General features: G+C 35.2%; 1 protein-coding gene across 1 annotated transcript in view; it reads left to right on the plus strand.

Moving 5' to 3' along the window:
* The first annotated feature begins 2977 nt into the window (after positions 1-2977).
* LOC134485905 (uncharacterized) overlaps positions 2978-15207 on the plus strand; it is a 49650-nt gene continuing 37420 nt past the window's right edge. Inside the window, exons 1-5 of the mRNA XM_087637203.1 lie at positions 2978-3085; positions 4903-5083; positions 7929-8078; positions 13831-13872; positions 14435-14516. Of these exons, the coding sequence (XP_087493329.1) occupies positions 4941-5083; positions 7929-8078; positions 13831-13872; positions 14435-14516 (417 nt within the window). The 5' untranslated portion in view covers positions 2978-3085; positions 4903-4940. The remainder of the gene's footprint in view (positions 3086-4902; positions 5084-7928; positions 8079-13830; positions 13873-14434; positions 14517-15207) is intronic.

Raw genomic sequence — 15207 nt, forward strand, 5'->3', positions numbered from 1 at the left:
TTACAATTCCAATTAGATAGCAGACAATCTCCATGAATCAGTTGTAATTTGATAGACTTTTGCTATCTTTATTACTTCTGTGCAATTACATGTATCAGTGGAAATACAGTTTGCAAAAGGCATAATTTGTTACTATCACCCAATTTCCTTTTTTTAAAGTCGTAAACGTTCTAAGATTACATGATTGTTTTATGAGGATTATGTACATAGCATATACTATGTTAATTATGAGATTTACAGATTGTCTCCCAGTTTGGTTCATTCTCCATGCTTTGGGTCTCTAGGGTTTACTACAAAAACGTTACTATTCACTCATACATATGTATTCTTTATTGTAGTCCTCAGTGTTGTCTGACTTTCAGCATTCTGAATTTATCTCACTTAAGCACATTTATCTTTAAACTCTCTTGTAAGTTTTGTCTCTGTTAGATACTAAGGGCCACAGAGTTTATGGTATCTGAATACTGAATTTTTCTTGTCGATCATTGATTGGTTCAATAAACTAAATAGTAAGAATCTTTGTGGGTGAATATATATTGCAAAATGTTTTTCAATGTATTCCTTAAAAATGCAGCTATCTAACATCTACCCATCCATCTATCAATCTGTCTGTATATTTCTCTATCTCTGTTTTTCTATATATGAAATATGAATATATGTGCTTTAAAACCAAAGTGTAGAAGGAAAAGGAAATGGAATACATGTGTCACATTGTCAGAATATTCCATCTCTACTAATATATCATCACACTCTGTCAGCCTGACTGCACAGAGTCCTCAGACTTCAGGAGTTGGTCAACTAACTGCTGTATGTAGTTTGGTATTCTGTGCCAGAAACGAGAAGAAAATTTCACATTGTTTGAGAGTTCTCCATTCCATATTTTCTCACCATAAAGGTAATTTCAATAACAAATGTGATATTCATGATTGACCTATATTATTTGGAAGTGGTCTGTCTTGATTTGTTCAGACTATGTGAAGTAATTCAATTCACCAGTGTCTTGAGAAGCTATTTATGTTAGGAATGTTCTCTACCAATTCCTAATGAAAGACAGTTATCATGTGAGGAGAAGAAGGTTTCTGTAAACCTTCAAAAATATCTGTCCAGTTTAAGAGTGAGAATTATTTTATGCTCAATCCAGTTGTTAACACACCATGATAGCAAAGAATTATTTTTGTAACCTCAACCCACAATAGAAGAATTCTGGTTTTCTGCAAATTGTTTTCAACAAAATTTAACAAAATTCTGAATAGACAGGAACGACACTCCATGAATCATTTGGTTTCAATTTTGTTTAATGAGGAAATGAATTTTTCCTAATTTTTTTTTACCATATCTTTACATTATTTTGAGTATTCATAAGGACTGCCATTGGCTGCTATCTGTATTTGACTCTAATTCTCAGGGATCTTAAAGGCTTTATTCTCTCTCTCTCTCTCTCTCTCTCTCTCTCTCTCTCTCTCTCTCTCTCTCTCTTTCTCTCTCTCTCTCTCTTTTTCCGGAGCTGGGTACCAAACCCAGGGCCTTGCGCTTGCTAGGCAAGCGCTCTACCACTGAGCTAAATCCCCAACCCCCAAAGGTTTTTTAAATAAAAGTAATGGTGTCTCTCGACATTTCTTGAAAGGAGGTAACATACGATTTAATCAAAATTTCATTCTCTTAAGTAAATGTATATTTTAAATATTCAAAATGTGTTGGAGGACACAGTAGATAAACCATCAAATGAGTAGTCACTATATTAATAGAGGGAAGGCTTTTATTATAGGTGAGAGAGTGCATATATACAGAGCTCATGGCAGAGAGAAAAACAACTTCATGTAACTGAACCTGTCCAGTAAAAAAGGGAGAACATTATGAGAAAAATTAAAAGTAGTTGGGCCAAAATAAGTTTGCCTTCATAAGGAATAATATTCTAGAACGTTTAGAGAGTTTCCATCCTGTAGAAGGAGACAGGAAAGTTAGGAAGGGAATGGATATCTAGATAGGAAATAGAGTCTGGCATCTGGATATCTAAAATTAAGACATAACTAGTTAAATAATTAATTAAAACTAATTTTCTTCACATCTATTCATGGAAGCTTATAAATGGTTATTTATGGCATTTGAATACATAAATTTCTTTATGATATTCTCTTATTTACAGTACTTCAATATATCAGTCATGTGAAACCAGAATTAAGCAACAGCAAATTTTTAAAGAGAACTTTAATTTGATACAATTTTACTCTTAATAAGTACTGAATTATTACATATAGTTTGCAGAATGAATAATTAAACTGTTGTCAAAATTCTATATTTTTAAAAGATATAGACATTCTAATTTTATATGATCTTTCTAGAATGGTGACATTTCCCTGTTAAACTTCGTGAATAATTCTGAGATTTGTAGAGTATCTCTCAGATTGTTTCAATTACAATTCTTTGTCTCTAGCATATATTCTATAAAATGTACTATATATTAATAATTGTGTCCTACTCTGTATCCTTCAAAGCCGTCTGCCTTCACAGAAGTATGTGAAGGGTTCTGATTCTCTGTCAGTAAAGCACATTCCAATTTAAAGTTCCTTGTGATTTTATGTCTATTCAGCTCTAAAGTTCACAGTGTTAATGAAGTTTCCATGCTACCTATTTCATAAGGAACCTTATGTTGAAAAAAATAAGAATTGACAATCATCTAGGATTCATATGCATTTCACAATATTACTCTTACCATACACATGTCTATTTACCTATCCATCCATGTATTTATCTTCTATCTCATCTATAACATACAGCTATGTCTACATCTATATGTATACCTATAGTTGTGACAGTGTTATTCATTACAAACACTTGTGGCTCCTCTTTTGTATTCCATGTTTTAAAGCTACAGGGAGAGAAATGGAATGCACATGTCACTCTGCCAGCTGGCATGAGCCTCAGAATATTGACATCACAATGGTTCTTCAGCCTGACAACTACAGAATCCTCAGAGCTCAGTTGCTTTCTAGCCACTGCAGTAACCAGTTCGGTGTTTAGAGGCAGGAAGGCGAACGAAAATTTCACATTGTTTGATAAATTCTTCATTGCAGGCTCGTCCAGAAAGGTATATATTTATATAATTTGATTCTCATGATAGACTTATGGTATCAGGAAGTGTTCTGTCTTGATCCTGCCAGATCATGTGAAATAACTCTCCACTCAGAGTTGTTTCTTGAAAAGGTAATCATTGTAGCAATATTCAGTACCAATCTTCTACAGAATCAAAGTAGAGGGGTATATTTGAGCTACAGAGGAGATTAATTTCTGTAAATTTTTAAAAACTGCACGAGTTAGAAATGAGGATTATTTTATATTCACTCCATATGCATTACTCACCATGACAGCAGATAATGTTTTTTAAGAAACTGCTTAATCTAACCCACAATCTAAGAATTCTCTGGTTTTCAAGAAATTGTTATTTTTTTCCAAAATGCTTTGTGTTCATTGGAGTCTAATTCTCCTTATTCAACATTGACTCAGATTACAAATGCTCAGCTTTCATGATGTGGAAATTTACTTTCAATATTGTTCAACATGAAACTGTGGTAATACTATGTTTAAAGATATCTTTTCATTATTATTTGATGTGTGTGATGGCAACCATGGCTGTTCTCTCTTCGAGGCTTTGATTCATGTGAGTCTTAAGTCCTTTCTAAATGAAAGCTAGGGCATTTCTACACAAATTCTTTGAAAGATGTAATAGAATTGTGGGATGAATTACAGGCACTTGAGTAACTATACATTTTAAATATCCAAACTGAATGAGCAGAGAAAGTAAAGGAACCACAAAAACAGAAGCCACTCCTTTATTAGAGTAGCAATTTTATTATGGGGAAGAGAGAAAAAATGTTCAGAGACATCTGGAATATTTCAGTATATAGAGAAAAGAAACAGGTTTGATATGACCAAGTCTGGGAAAAGAGAAGGAATACTATCAGAGGACAAAAATGGAGATAGCTTGGTCAGGAAAATGGACTCACAGAGAGGTGGGAGGTTTCTAGCACATATTAGGAGTTAATATGATGAGGAAGCAGACGGGATGTTGGAAAAGATCAGAAACCTAGATGGGGATTTGAAATTTATAATTAGTATGTTTACCCACTTCCGGTATAAAGAAGATCAGAATGGGAATTGATATCCTATAAGAACAAGTCAATGGAGAGTCATATGTCCCTTTTGCCACAAGGGAAATATGTACCTTTGTTAAAAATGACCAATTTCACAAATTTTTGATGAATGCTTGTTTTCTTTTTCATTTTTGTTATTGTTGTTGTTGTATGTTTGTTTGTTTGTTTGTTTCCATCAGGAATCTTTCTTTACTGTACCTTGAGCTGGACCAAGTCTGGCATTTCTGAGTCCCTCCCAGAGGTCTAACTAAATCAACAAGATAATCTGAGTATTTTCTTCACACCTACTATGTTAGCTTACAAAGGTTTAGTTATGGCATTTTCTCAGAGTAACATCTGATATCTGTCATAACGTATATCTTCATTAAGATTCAAAACAGTTTCACATTATTGGTTATAAATTAGCAGTACAATAGCTTAGTTGGACTGTATCAACAAACTTTAGGGTCCACATTAAAGTCTTTCAGTAAATACAGTTTGAGAACGATTTTCTAGATCCTTCCAATTACACTTCTTCAAACTATTCCCATGACTCCTCAGAAAGTGTTCCCACTTCTGAAAAGATCCCAGTTCTTCAATAGGTTCCAAATAGTTGCCTTTATACATGACATATTTTCAGTTACATTTGAAAGCTGTCTATAGCTCAACAGAATCAAGCTTGGAAAATTGAGTCTGTATTTTAACACCATTCACCCTTTGAAATATAGTATGAATATTGGTCTTAGAACTTATCCACTGAATATTTTTCTGCTAGGTGGAGCCCTGTATGAAGAGAATTCTTTTTTTTTCAACATGGAAATGATTGAGGAGGAAGATGTGGGAAAAGAAAATCAAGCCATGGTTTGCCAAGGTGCCGTGGTTTTCCGAAGAGGATGGAAAAGAAATAAACGATATCTCACACTGCTCAGTGATGTTTTGGTTGTCTCCAGTAAACTGTAAGTATATGCATCATGACTTCCTTACTATAAGAGACCACACATTGGAAAGGATTTAATGAACAAAACTATTTAAACTATCTTTTATTTTTGAGATTATAATTACTTCACTACTCTCCTTCGTTTTCCTTTTCCATGTCCTTTCATATATCCCTCCTTGTTCTCTTTTAAAATCATGGCTTTGTGTTTTTTATTACTTGTTCTTACATATTATTTTATATGGAAGCTAACTTAAGATACACATATATAATAGATATGCAGGTATACATATATATGTATAGTTTCTAAGTATTTAAATAAAATCTGCTCACTCAGTATAATACTGGGTGTATTTGTGTTTTCAGGAATGTATATATGGCATTAGATAAGCAGCCGTGTGAAATTCCTACGGGGGGGTGGGTTCTCTTACTTTCAATTTTGCTTAGTGGCATTTCCTTCTTTGAATAGAGTTGATGCTTAGTAGACTAAACCTACATATTTCGAATTTGTTTTTACGCATTCCTTGGGCACATTTAAAAAGTGAATTAAGGTACTACTCTGCTCTTGAATCTGGCAAAATGCTAGCAACAAGCTACCAAGCAGACAGTTATGCTAGCATGTGTCCACATTTCTAGCTTTGTTAAAACTAACTTATGAGTATTACAACTCATAATGAGAGACTTGTGAACTATACAGGGACACATTTCTCTAAATAAAATATTAAATCCATGATAAGCAGGAGCCTTCTTGCTTGGTGTTTACAGATTATAGAAGCAAGATGGTTTGTCATAAGGGGCTACCCATTTAAGTCTCCTGACCTCATAGCTTCCAGATTAGCATGAGGAGACAGGAAGCAACTCCTATCCCTGCACTAATCAAGGAAACTGCAGTACTAAGTCTTGCTTGGTGACTCTGCAGACACTAGAGAAAAGTGAGCTGATTGAATGAAGCTGTGTACATGGTTATATTACAATTCATGGTATAGAGTGGTTTTCTAGGATCATATCATATATAATCTCCTCTGGTCATGATCATAGCCTTCTTATTATTCTAGAAGGTGTGATGCTGCTGCTGACATCATCAAGTAGATATTTTAAGTGCTGTTCTAATAAGTACATAAAATTATCAGACAGACATCAATAAAATAGTCTATTCCATTTTGGGGGCAGGGGGTTAAATTTTCTTATCATCAGTGAATTATTTTCCCAAAAAATCCATTTTCAGATTGTTAGAAAAATAATAAATTCAGTTGAGAGTTCTTCTATACATTATAAATACACCAACTGGGTATATTTTTCTTTCAACCCTGATCAGTCATGTAAGCTCATTCACAGAAAATGGTAGTTAGTGTCTAAGGGAAGCAGGCTTCGAGTAAGAGAATGAACTGGCTGACTATCAATCTGTACATTTTTCTTGTTTTTCTACTCAGCTCCCTTTCTTTCCACACTGGGAAATCTTCACATTTTACTTTAAAAGGTATTAATCAACTTATCTGAAATGTAAAATGAAACAAACTGATCATTTGCCATATAAGTGTAGTTGGTGGAAGGAAATGAACTTCACTTTGTGTTGTGAGAATAAAGGAAATGGAAATGATTGGTTTCTTAAAGCCAATTAATATGGTCCCTTCTGTCATGTTGCAATAGTAATTAAAACTATTTTTAGAATCACATTCATATTATAAAAAAAGGTTATCAAGCTTATAAGAAAAAAATATCTATTTCCATTTTCAAGGAAGATTATCTTTTATCAGACTTTGGAATGAAAGATTTTAGGTTCAAGCAATTCTTTGGAATTTTTAATTTTTTTGTATGCACATATACATACATTGAGATGTTTTCAATGGTGAATGTAAATGTGAATATAACTGTCTCATATTATTGAGACATGTGTTGTTATATCTTGAAGTAAATCTTACATGATGACTAATAATTTGAATATAGCATGTTACATTAGATTACATGAGGAATATTTCTCTGTAGTGCAATTAGTCATTCACATGTTTCCAATATTAAAGGATTATATACAGGATTTTTTGGATCATGGCTTATTCTTGTGATATTCTGTCCCCTGAATTAGAAAGGGAGTCATTTATATCTTCAGTTATGTAGCCACATATTAGCTCACAAATATTCGAAGGAAAGTTTAATACCTGGGTTTACACAGCAAACACACTAGATTATACTAGGTGCATCACTAAAAAAATAAAAAAAACCCTATGAATGTGGGGAGGAGACCTGTCAGGGGGTAGAATGGAAAGGAGAAAGTTACAAAATCGTTAAACAAATTGTATTTGTATGTAGAATTCTGGGAGAGCAAATTACTCATAAAAAGAATGAAAATGAAGAAAATTTATACTTCTAATTTTTTTGTTTTTGAAAAATACTTCTAATAATATCACATGATTGATAGGAAGAAATAATTCTAATTATTTGGCTAAATTATTGTAAAAAAGTATCATCTTTTTGGTTATTTGTGTGATATGTATTTTGTAGGATTCCTAAAGGAGCTACTGTAATGAGGTAATTGATTTATTTAGTTCAGGGAGATGGACAACAGAAAATAGATTTTTTAAGTCAAACAATATTTTTGTTTCTATTCTAGAAAGATTTTTACAAGTAATTAAAATAAATTTATTTAAATAATTTCCTTTGTGTATTATGGGAAAAAACAAAGCTAAATGGTTATTAATTAACTAAATCCAGGTAAGAAATATTGAAATAGGTCATTTTCTAAAAATGAAGCTCTGCTTGGATATAGAAATGAATGTGTACTCCTTTGCTCTGGGGCAGGAAGAACTGGGTTTTACCACAACTCCAACTACCATGCAAATTAAACTAATGTAGATATTCGATTCTCTTTCTAGAAATAAGAAGAAGTTTAAGGTAAAGCATGTCATTCCATTGACTTACCTGTGGATTGGAGATGAAACAGACATATTCAGGACAGACAACAGCCCTGCTTCCAAGACCATTTACCTATATTGGCCAATGGGAAATGCTGTTGTCACCTTCCGGTAAGACATAGATTTCTGATCTGTAATCACAAGAGGATAGCTTCAGAAATTGTTGGTCAAATTAATTGTGCATAATTCACTTCCCAGTGAATGAGTATACTCATTCTAAAATTCTCCAACTAAAAAACAATAATCAGGCTCTGGCTATTGGTGACCGTTGAAGAATGTGTTTCTAGTAAATTCTTTCACCGAAGACTTTCATCATCCCAAAATGCTTGCAAAACTAGAATCAATTTTATTCTGTCTGTATATAGGAAGACAACTCAATTTTCCCCCTTCTATGATGACCCTAGATTTTCTCTACTCTTCACCATATACATTTCTACATGTAGGTAGGTTCTTTATGTTTTGATTTCTATGTTCATCAAGACTACACCAGATCTGTGGGGCGGGACAGAAGTGCATTGTTTTCTAATAAGAATGTTGACAGGACAAGGTGTAATTATATCCTAGACATTCTTCTCCCCAAAATGATCAGGGAAATTTCAAATTTACATTCTTATCTTTCCTGATAAAATGTGCTTATGGCATATTGATATTATCTTGAGTGCAGTTGTGATTTGAGCTATTTTCATTCTTCTGTCCAAACTCTTAATGTCATCACATAGTTGATTCAAATAAAATAAACAAAAGTTTTATGAGAATTCTAAGCTCTGCAAGTTTGCTCTTTACATGGAAAAGCATTTGTCATAGACACTGACAAAAGATAGCACCTTTTGTTTTTCTTTTTTTTTTCGGAGCTGAGGACCGAACCCAGGGTGCTTTACCACTGAGCTAAATCTCCAACCCTACCATTATCATTATTATTATTATTATTATTATTATTATTATTATTATTATTATTATTAACTTGAGTATTTCTTATATACATTTCGAGTGTTACTGCCTTTCCTGGGTTCCGGGCAAACATCCCACTTACCCCTCCCCTTATTTATGGGTGTTCCCCTCCCCTTCCTCCCCCCCTTGCCGCCATCCCGCCAACAATCTAGTTCACTGGGGGTTCAGTCTTAGCAGGACCCAGGGCTTCCCCTTCCACTGGTGCTCTTACTAGGATATTCATTGCTACCTTTGAGGTCAGAGTCCAGGGTCAGTCCATGTATAGTCTTAAGGTAGTGGCTTAGTCCCTAGAAGCTCTGGTTGCTTGGCATTGTTGTACATATAGGGTCTCGAGCCCCTTCAAGCTCTTCCAGTTTTTTCTCTAATTCCTTCAACGGGGGTCTATTCTCAATTCAGTGGTTTGCTGCTGGCATACGCCTCTGTGTTTGCTGTATTCTGGTTGTGTCTCTCGGGAGAGATCTACATCCGGCTCCTGTCGGCCTGCACTTCTTTGCTTCATCCATCTTGTCTAATTGGATGGCTGTATATGCATGGGCCACATATATATGTTCGGTAGGCTCTGAATGGGTGTTCCTTCTGTCTCTGTTTTAATCTTTGCCTCTCTATTCCCTGCCAAGGGTATTCTTGTTCCCTTTTTAAAGAAGGAGTGAAGCATTCACGTTTTGATCATCCGTCTTGAGTTTCATTTGTTCTAGGCATCTAGGGTAATTCAAGCATTTGGGCTAATAGCCATTTATCAATGAGTGCATACCATGTGTGTTTTTCTGTGATTGGGTTAGCTCACTCAGGATGATATTTTCCGGTTCCAACCATTTGCCTACGAATTTCATAAAGTAATTGTTTTTGATAGCTGAGTAATATTCCATTGTGTAGATGTACCACATTTTCTGTATCCATTCCTCTGTTGAAGGGCATCTGGGTTCTTTCCAGCTTCTGGCTATTATAAATAAGGCTGCAATGAACATAGTGGAGCACGTGTCTTTTTTATATGTTGCGGCATCTTTTGGGTATATGCCCAAGAGAGGCATAGCGGGGTCCTCAGGCAGTTCAATGTCCAATTTTCTGAGGAATCTACAGACTGATTTCCAGAATGGTTGTACCAGTCTGCAATCCCACCAACAGTGGAGGAGTGTTCATTTTTCTCCACATCCTCGCCAGCATCTGCTGTCACCTGAGTTTTTGATCTTAGCCATTCTCACTGGTGTGAGGTGAAATCTCAGGGTTGTTTTGATTTGCATTTCCCTTATGACTAAAGATGTTGAACATTTCTTTAGGTGTTTCTCAACCATTCAGCATTCCTCAGCTGTGAATTCTTTGTTTAGCTCTGAACCCCATTTTTAATAGGGTTATTTGTCTCCCTGCGGTCTAACTTCTTGAGTTCTTTGTATATTTTGGATAAAAGGCCTCTATCTGTAGTAGGATTGGTGAAGATCGTTTCCCAATCTGTTGGTTGCCGTTTTTTCCTAACCACAGTGTCCTTTGCCTTACAGAAAGAAGCTTTGCAGTTTTATGAGATCCCATTTGTCGATTCTTGATCTTAGAGCATAAGCCATTGGTGTTTTTTCAGGAAATTTTTTCCAGTGCCCATGTGTTCCAGATGCTTCCCTAGTTTTCTTCTATTAGTTTGAGTGTATCTGGTTTGATGTGGAGGTCCTTGATCCACTTGGACTTAAGCTTTGTACAGGGTGATAAGCATGGATCGATCTGCATTCTTCTACATGTTGCCCTCCAGTTGAACCAGCACCATTTGCTGAAAATGCTATCTTTTTTCCATTTGATGGTTTTGGCTCCTATGTCAAAAATCAAGTGCCCATAGGTGTGTGTGTTCATTTCTGGGTCTTCAATTCTGTTCCATTGGTCTATCTTTCTGTCTCTGTACCAATACCATGCAGTTTTTTATCGCTATTGCTCTGTAATACTGCTTGAGTTCAGGGATAGTGATTCCCCCTGAAGTCCTTTTATTGTTGAGGATAGCTTTAGCTATCCTGTGTGTTTTTTTTATTCCAGATGAATTTGCAAATTGTTCTGTCTAACTCTTTGAAGAATTGGATTGGTATTTTGATGGGGATTGCATTGATTCTGTAGATCGCTTTTGGTAAAATGGCCATTTTTACTATATTAATCCTGCCAATCCATGACCATGGGAGATGTTTCCATCTTCTGAGGACTTCTTCAGTTTCTTTCTTCAGAGTCTTGAATTTCTTGTTGTACAAATCTTTTACTTGCTTGGTTAAAGTCACACCGAGGTACTTTATATTATTTGTGTCTATTATGAAGGGTGTTGTTTCCCTAATTTCTTTCTCGGCTTGTTTCTCTTTTATGTAGAGGAAGGCTACTGATTTATTTGAGTTAATTTTATACCCAGCCACTTTTCTGAAGTTGTTTATCAGCTTTAGTAGTTCTCTGGTGGAACTTTTGGGATCACTTAAATATACTACCATATCATCTGCAAATAGTGATATTTTGACTTCTTCTTTTCCGATCTGTATCCACTTGACCTCCTTTTGTTGTCTGATTGCTCTGGCTAGAACTTCAAGAACTATATTGAATAAGTAGGGAGAGAGTGGGCAGCCTTGTCTAGTCCCTGATTTTAGTGGGATTGCTTCAAGTTTCTCTCCATTTAGTTTAATGTTAGCAACTGGTTTGCTGTGTATGTCTTCTACTATGTTTAGGTATGGGCCTTGAATTCCAATTCTTTCCAGGACTTTTATCATGAAGGGGTGTTGAATTTTGTCAAATGCTTTGTCAGCATCTAATGAAATGATCATGTGGTTTTGTTCTTTCAGTTTGTTTATATAATGGATCACGTTGATGGTTTTCCGTATATTAAACCATCCCTGCATGCCTGGGATGAAGCCTACTTGATCATGGTGGATGATTGTTTTGATGTGCTTTTGGATTCGGTTTGCCAGAATTTTATTGAGTATTTTTGCGTTAATATTCATAAGGGAAATTGGTCTGAAGTTCTCTTTCTTTGTTGGGTCTTCGTGTTGTTGTGTGGTTTAGGTATAAGAGTAATTGTGGCTTCATAGAAGGAATTCGGGAGTGCTCCATCTGTTTCAATTTTGTGGAATAGTTTGGATAATATTGGTACGAGGTCTTCTATGAAGGTCTGATAGAATTCTGCACTAAACCCGTTTGGACCTGGGCTCTTTTTGGTTGGGAGACCTTTAATGACTGCTTGTATTTCCTTAGGAGTTATGGGGTTGTTTAACTGGTTTATCTGTTCCTGATTTAACTTCGGTACCTGGTATCTGTCTAGGAAATTTTCCATTTCCTGTAGATTTTCATGTTTTGTTGAATATAGGCTTTTATAGTAAGATCTGATGATTTTTTAAATTTCCTCTGAATCTGTAGTTATGTCTCCCTTTTCATTTCTGATTTTGTTAATTTGGATACACTCTCTGTGTCCTCTCGTTAGTCTGGCTAAGGGTTTATCTATCTTGTTGATTTTCTCAAAGAATCAACTTTTGGTTCTGTTGATTCTTTCTATGGTCCTTTTTGTTTCTACTTGGTTGATTTCAGCTCTGAGTTTGATTATTTACTGCCTTCTACACCTCCTGGGTGTATATGCTTCTTTTTGTTCTAGAGATTTTAGGTGTGCTGTCAAGCTGCTGACATAAGCTCTTTCCTGTTTCTTTCTGCAGGCACTCAGCGCTATGAGTTTTCCTCTTAGCACAGCTTTCATTTTGTCCCATAAATTTGGGTATGTTGTACCTTCATTTTCATTAAATTATAAAAAGTCTTTAATTTCTTTCTTTATTTCTTCCATGACCAGGTTATCATTGAGTAGAGCATTGTTCAATTTCCACATATATGTGGGCATTCTTCCCTTATTGTTATTGAAGACCAGTTTCAGGCCGTGGTGGTCTTATAGCACGCATGGGATTATTTCTATCTTTCTGTACCTCTTGAGGCCCATTTTTTGACCAATTATATGGTCAATTTTGGAGAAAGTACGATGAGGAGCTGAGAAGAATGTATATCCTTTTGCTTTAGGGTAGAATGTTCTATAAATATCTGTTAAGTCCATTTGGCTCATGACTTCTCTTAGTCTGTCTACGTCTCTGTTTAATTTCTGTTTCCATGATCTGTCCATTGATGAGAGTGGCGTGTTGAAGTCTCTTACTATTATTGTGTGAGGTGCAATTTGTGTTTTGAGCTTTAGTAAGGTTTCTTTTACGTATGTAGGTGCCCTTGTATTTGGGGCATAGATATTTAGGATGGAGAGTTCATCTTGGTGGATTTTTTCTTTGATGAATATGAAGTGTCCTTCCTTATCTTTTTTTGATGTATTTTAGTTGAAAATTGATTTTATTTGATATTAGAATGGCTACTCCAGCTTGCTTCTTCTGACCATTTGCTTGGAAAGTTGTTTTCCAGTCTTTCTCTCTGAGGTAGTGTCTGTCTTTGTCTCTGAGGTGTGTTTCCTGTAGGCAGCAGAATACAGGGTCCTCGTTGCTTATCCAGTTTGTTAATCTATTTCTTTTTATTGGGGAGTTGAGGCCATTGGTTTCTTGCAGCAGAAAAGTTGGTCTTACAGTTGTCCTGAAGCTCAAGTTTGCTCCTGGGGTTCTGCCTACGAGCTCTCCGCGGTGGCAGCAACCAGGAAGATCACACCTTTTCTTTTTCTCTGAATATTATCTACTCCTCTGGTAAAATCTGTATAGATGGTTATTTAATGCTTAGTGTTTCTCCCTTATAGAATATGAGAATTATTATATTTATAAATGGTAGAGTGTCATATGACAGCTTTTCCAGTCGAAAATATTAGGCCCTTAAGAAGTGGAGTCATGTGTAGACTACCAAATACAACTATACCATAATTAATTGCCACAAACTTAAGATATTTTTATGCATAATAACCTTAAAAATCTTACCATTTATCACAACTCTAATTTTTTCAATTTTACAGTTCCATGGAAGAGACCATTTGGTGGAACTTCTTTCTACAAAGGTATTTTACTTATATTCATATTTTAATTCTTGGTTATGTAGGCATGGCAGTATGTGTTTCAGTTTCTGTATGTTTATTTGATAGTCTGTCTCAAAATCAGCTGTTAATTAGATGGTTAATGGATAATGCTTTATATTCTCCTGTCCATTGTTTATTTTGTTAATTTTGAGGAAGTTTTGCATGTATTATTTCCTCTTTGTATTGGAGTAAACAATATTCTCAAGTCTTAACTTTAAATTTCACTAAGTAGATGTCACTCTAGCATGCTCATTCAAACTATCTGCTGCTTCCTCCTTTGAGGTCAAGCAGATTTCTGCAATTCTGTTTGTTTCAGACACATCATTTTCAGGACTGGATATCCTACTTAGGTCAATGTGCTATTACCTGACTCTGTCTTAGTTTCTAAAACATTTCTGAATGTTCACCAGTTGAATGAAAAATATTGATGAACTTATTTTCTTGTATAGAAAGCTAAGATGTTTCTGAAAAAACATTAAGGGATTAGCTTGAAAAAAGATACTAATTCATTTTGCTGTATTGTATGGTATGTTTCATTTGACAGATCCATTCGAGATGCGAAGAAGCAGAACAAAATAGATTTATCCCTGCAGATATCCACTGAGGACATTGCACGCTGTGACACTGTATGTGAATACAAACGAAAACTACTACTCAAAGTTCATGATTAGGAAAAAGACAGTTTGTAAAGTAATGGAAGATGGAGACTTAAGAAGAGCATGGATGGGGAAAGAGGAAGAGAAGGAGAGAGGGAGAGAGAGAGGGAGGGCCTGAGTGAGGGAAAGAGGGAGAGAATTTAAGCAGTATTTTGTGGATATTCTGTCTGTATTCCAGGCAGACATAGGACATTCATATGTAATATGGGGAAAACAACATGAAACAGACTGATTCATGTACTAGAGTCCCGAAAAGAGGAAATAATTTTTGTTAAATCCCTGAAAATTGACTCAGATAGTTCCAACAGCTTATAATTCCAAATGAAGTATTATTACTACAATTAAACTGCCCCGTCATGCAGCCTTATTGCTTATATGTAGACTTGTGTGGTGTTTGCATTATTCCTTATTAATCTTAAAATATTTATGACTAGTAAACCATTCTTGTTATATGAGGTTATCATAAAGATTTACAGTTTCTTTCGATACTAACTGTTCGGTGATGTTTTAGCTCTTTATCTCCATCCTGTGCTCTTTCTCTATGGCCCTTTCTGTGCAGCCTCACAGCTGCATGTGAACACCAGCTACAAAATCATGGCTTTTTATCCTCATATTCATTTGAATAATTAGTCATAAGGGTATCGTTGCACATAACTACTGT

This window comes from Rattus norvegicus, chromosome 2, assembly GCF_021556685.1.
Source record: "Rattus norvegicus strain SHRSP/BbbUtx chromosome 2, alternate assembly SHRSP_T2T, whole genome shotgun sequence".
Classification (NCBI taxonomy): domain Eukaryota; kingdom Metazoa; phylum Chordata; class Mammalia; order Rodentia; family Muridae; genus Rattus; species Rattus norvegicus.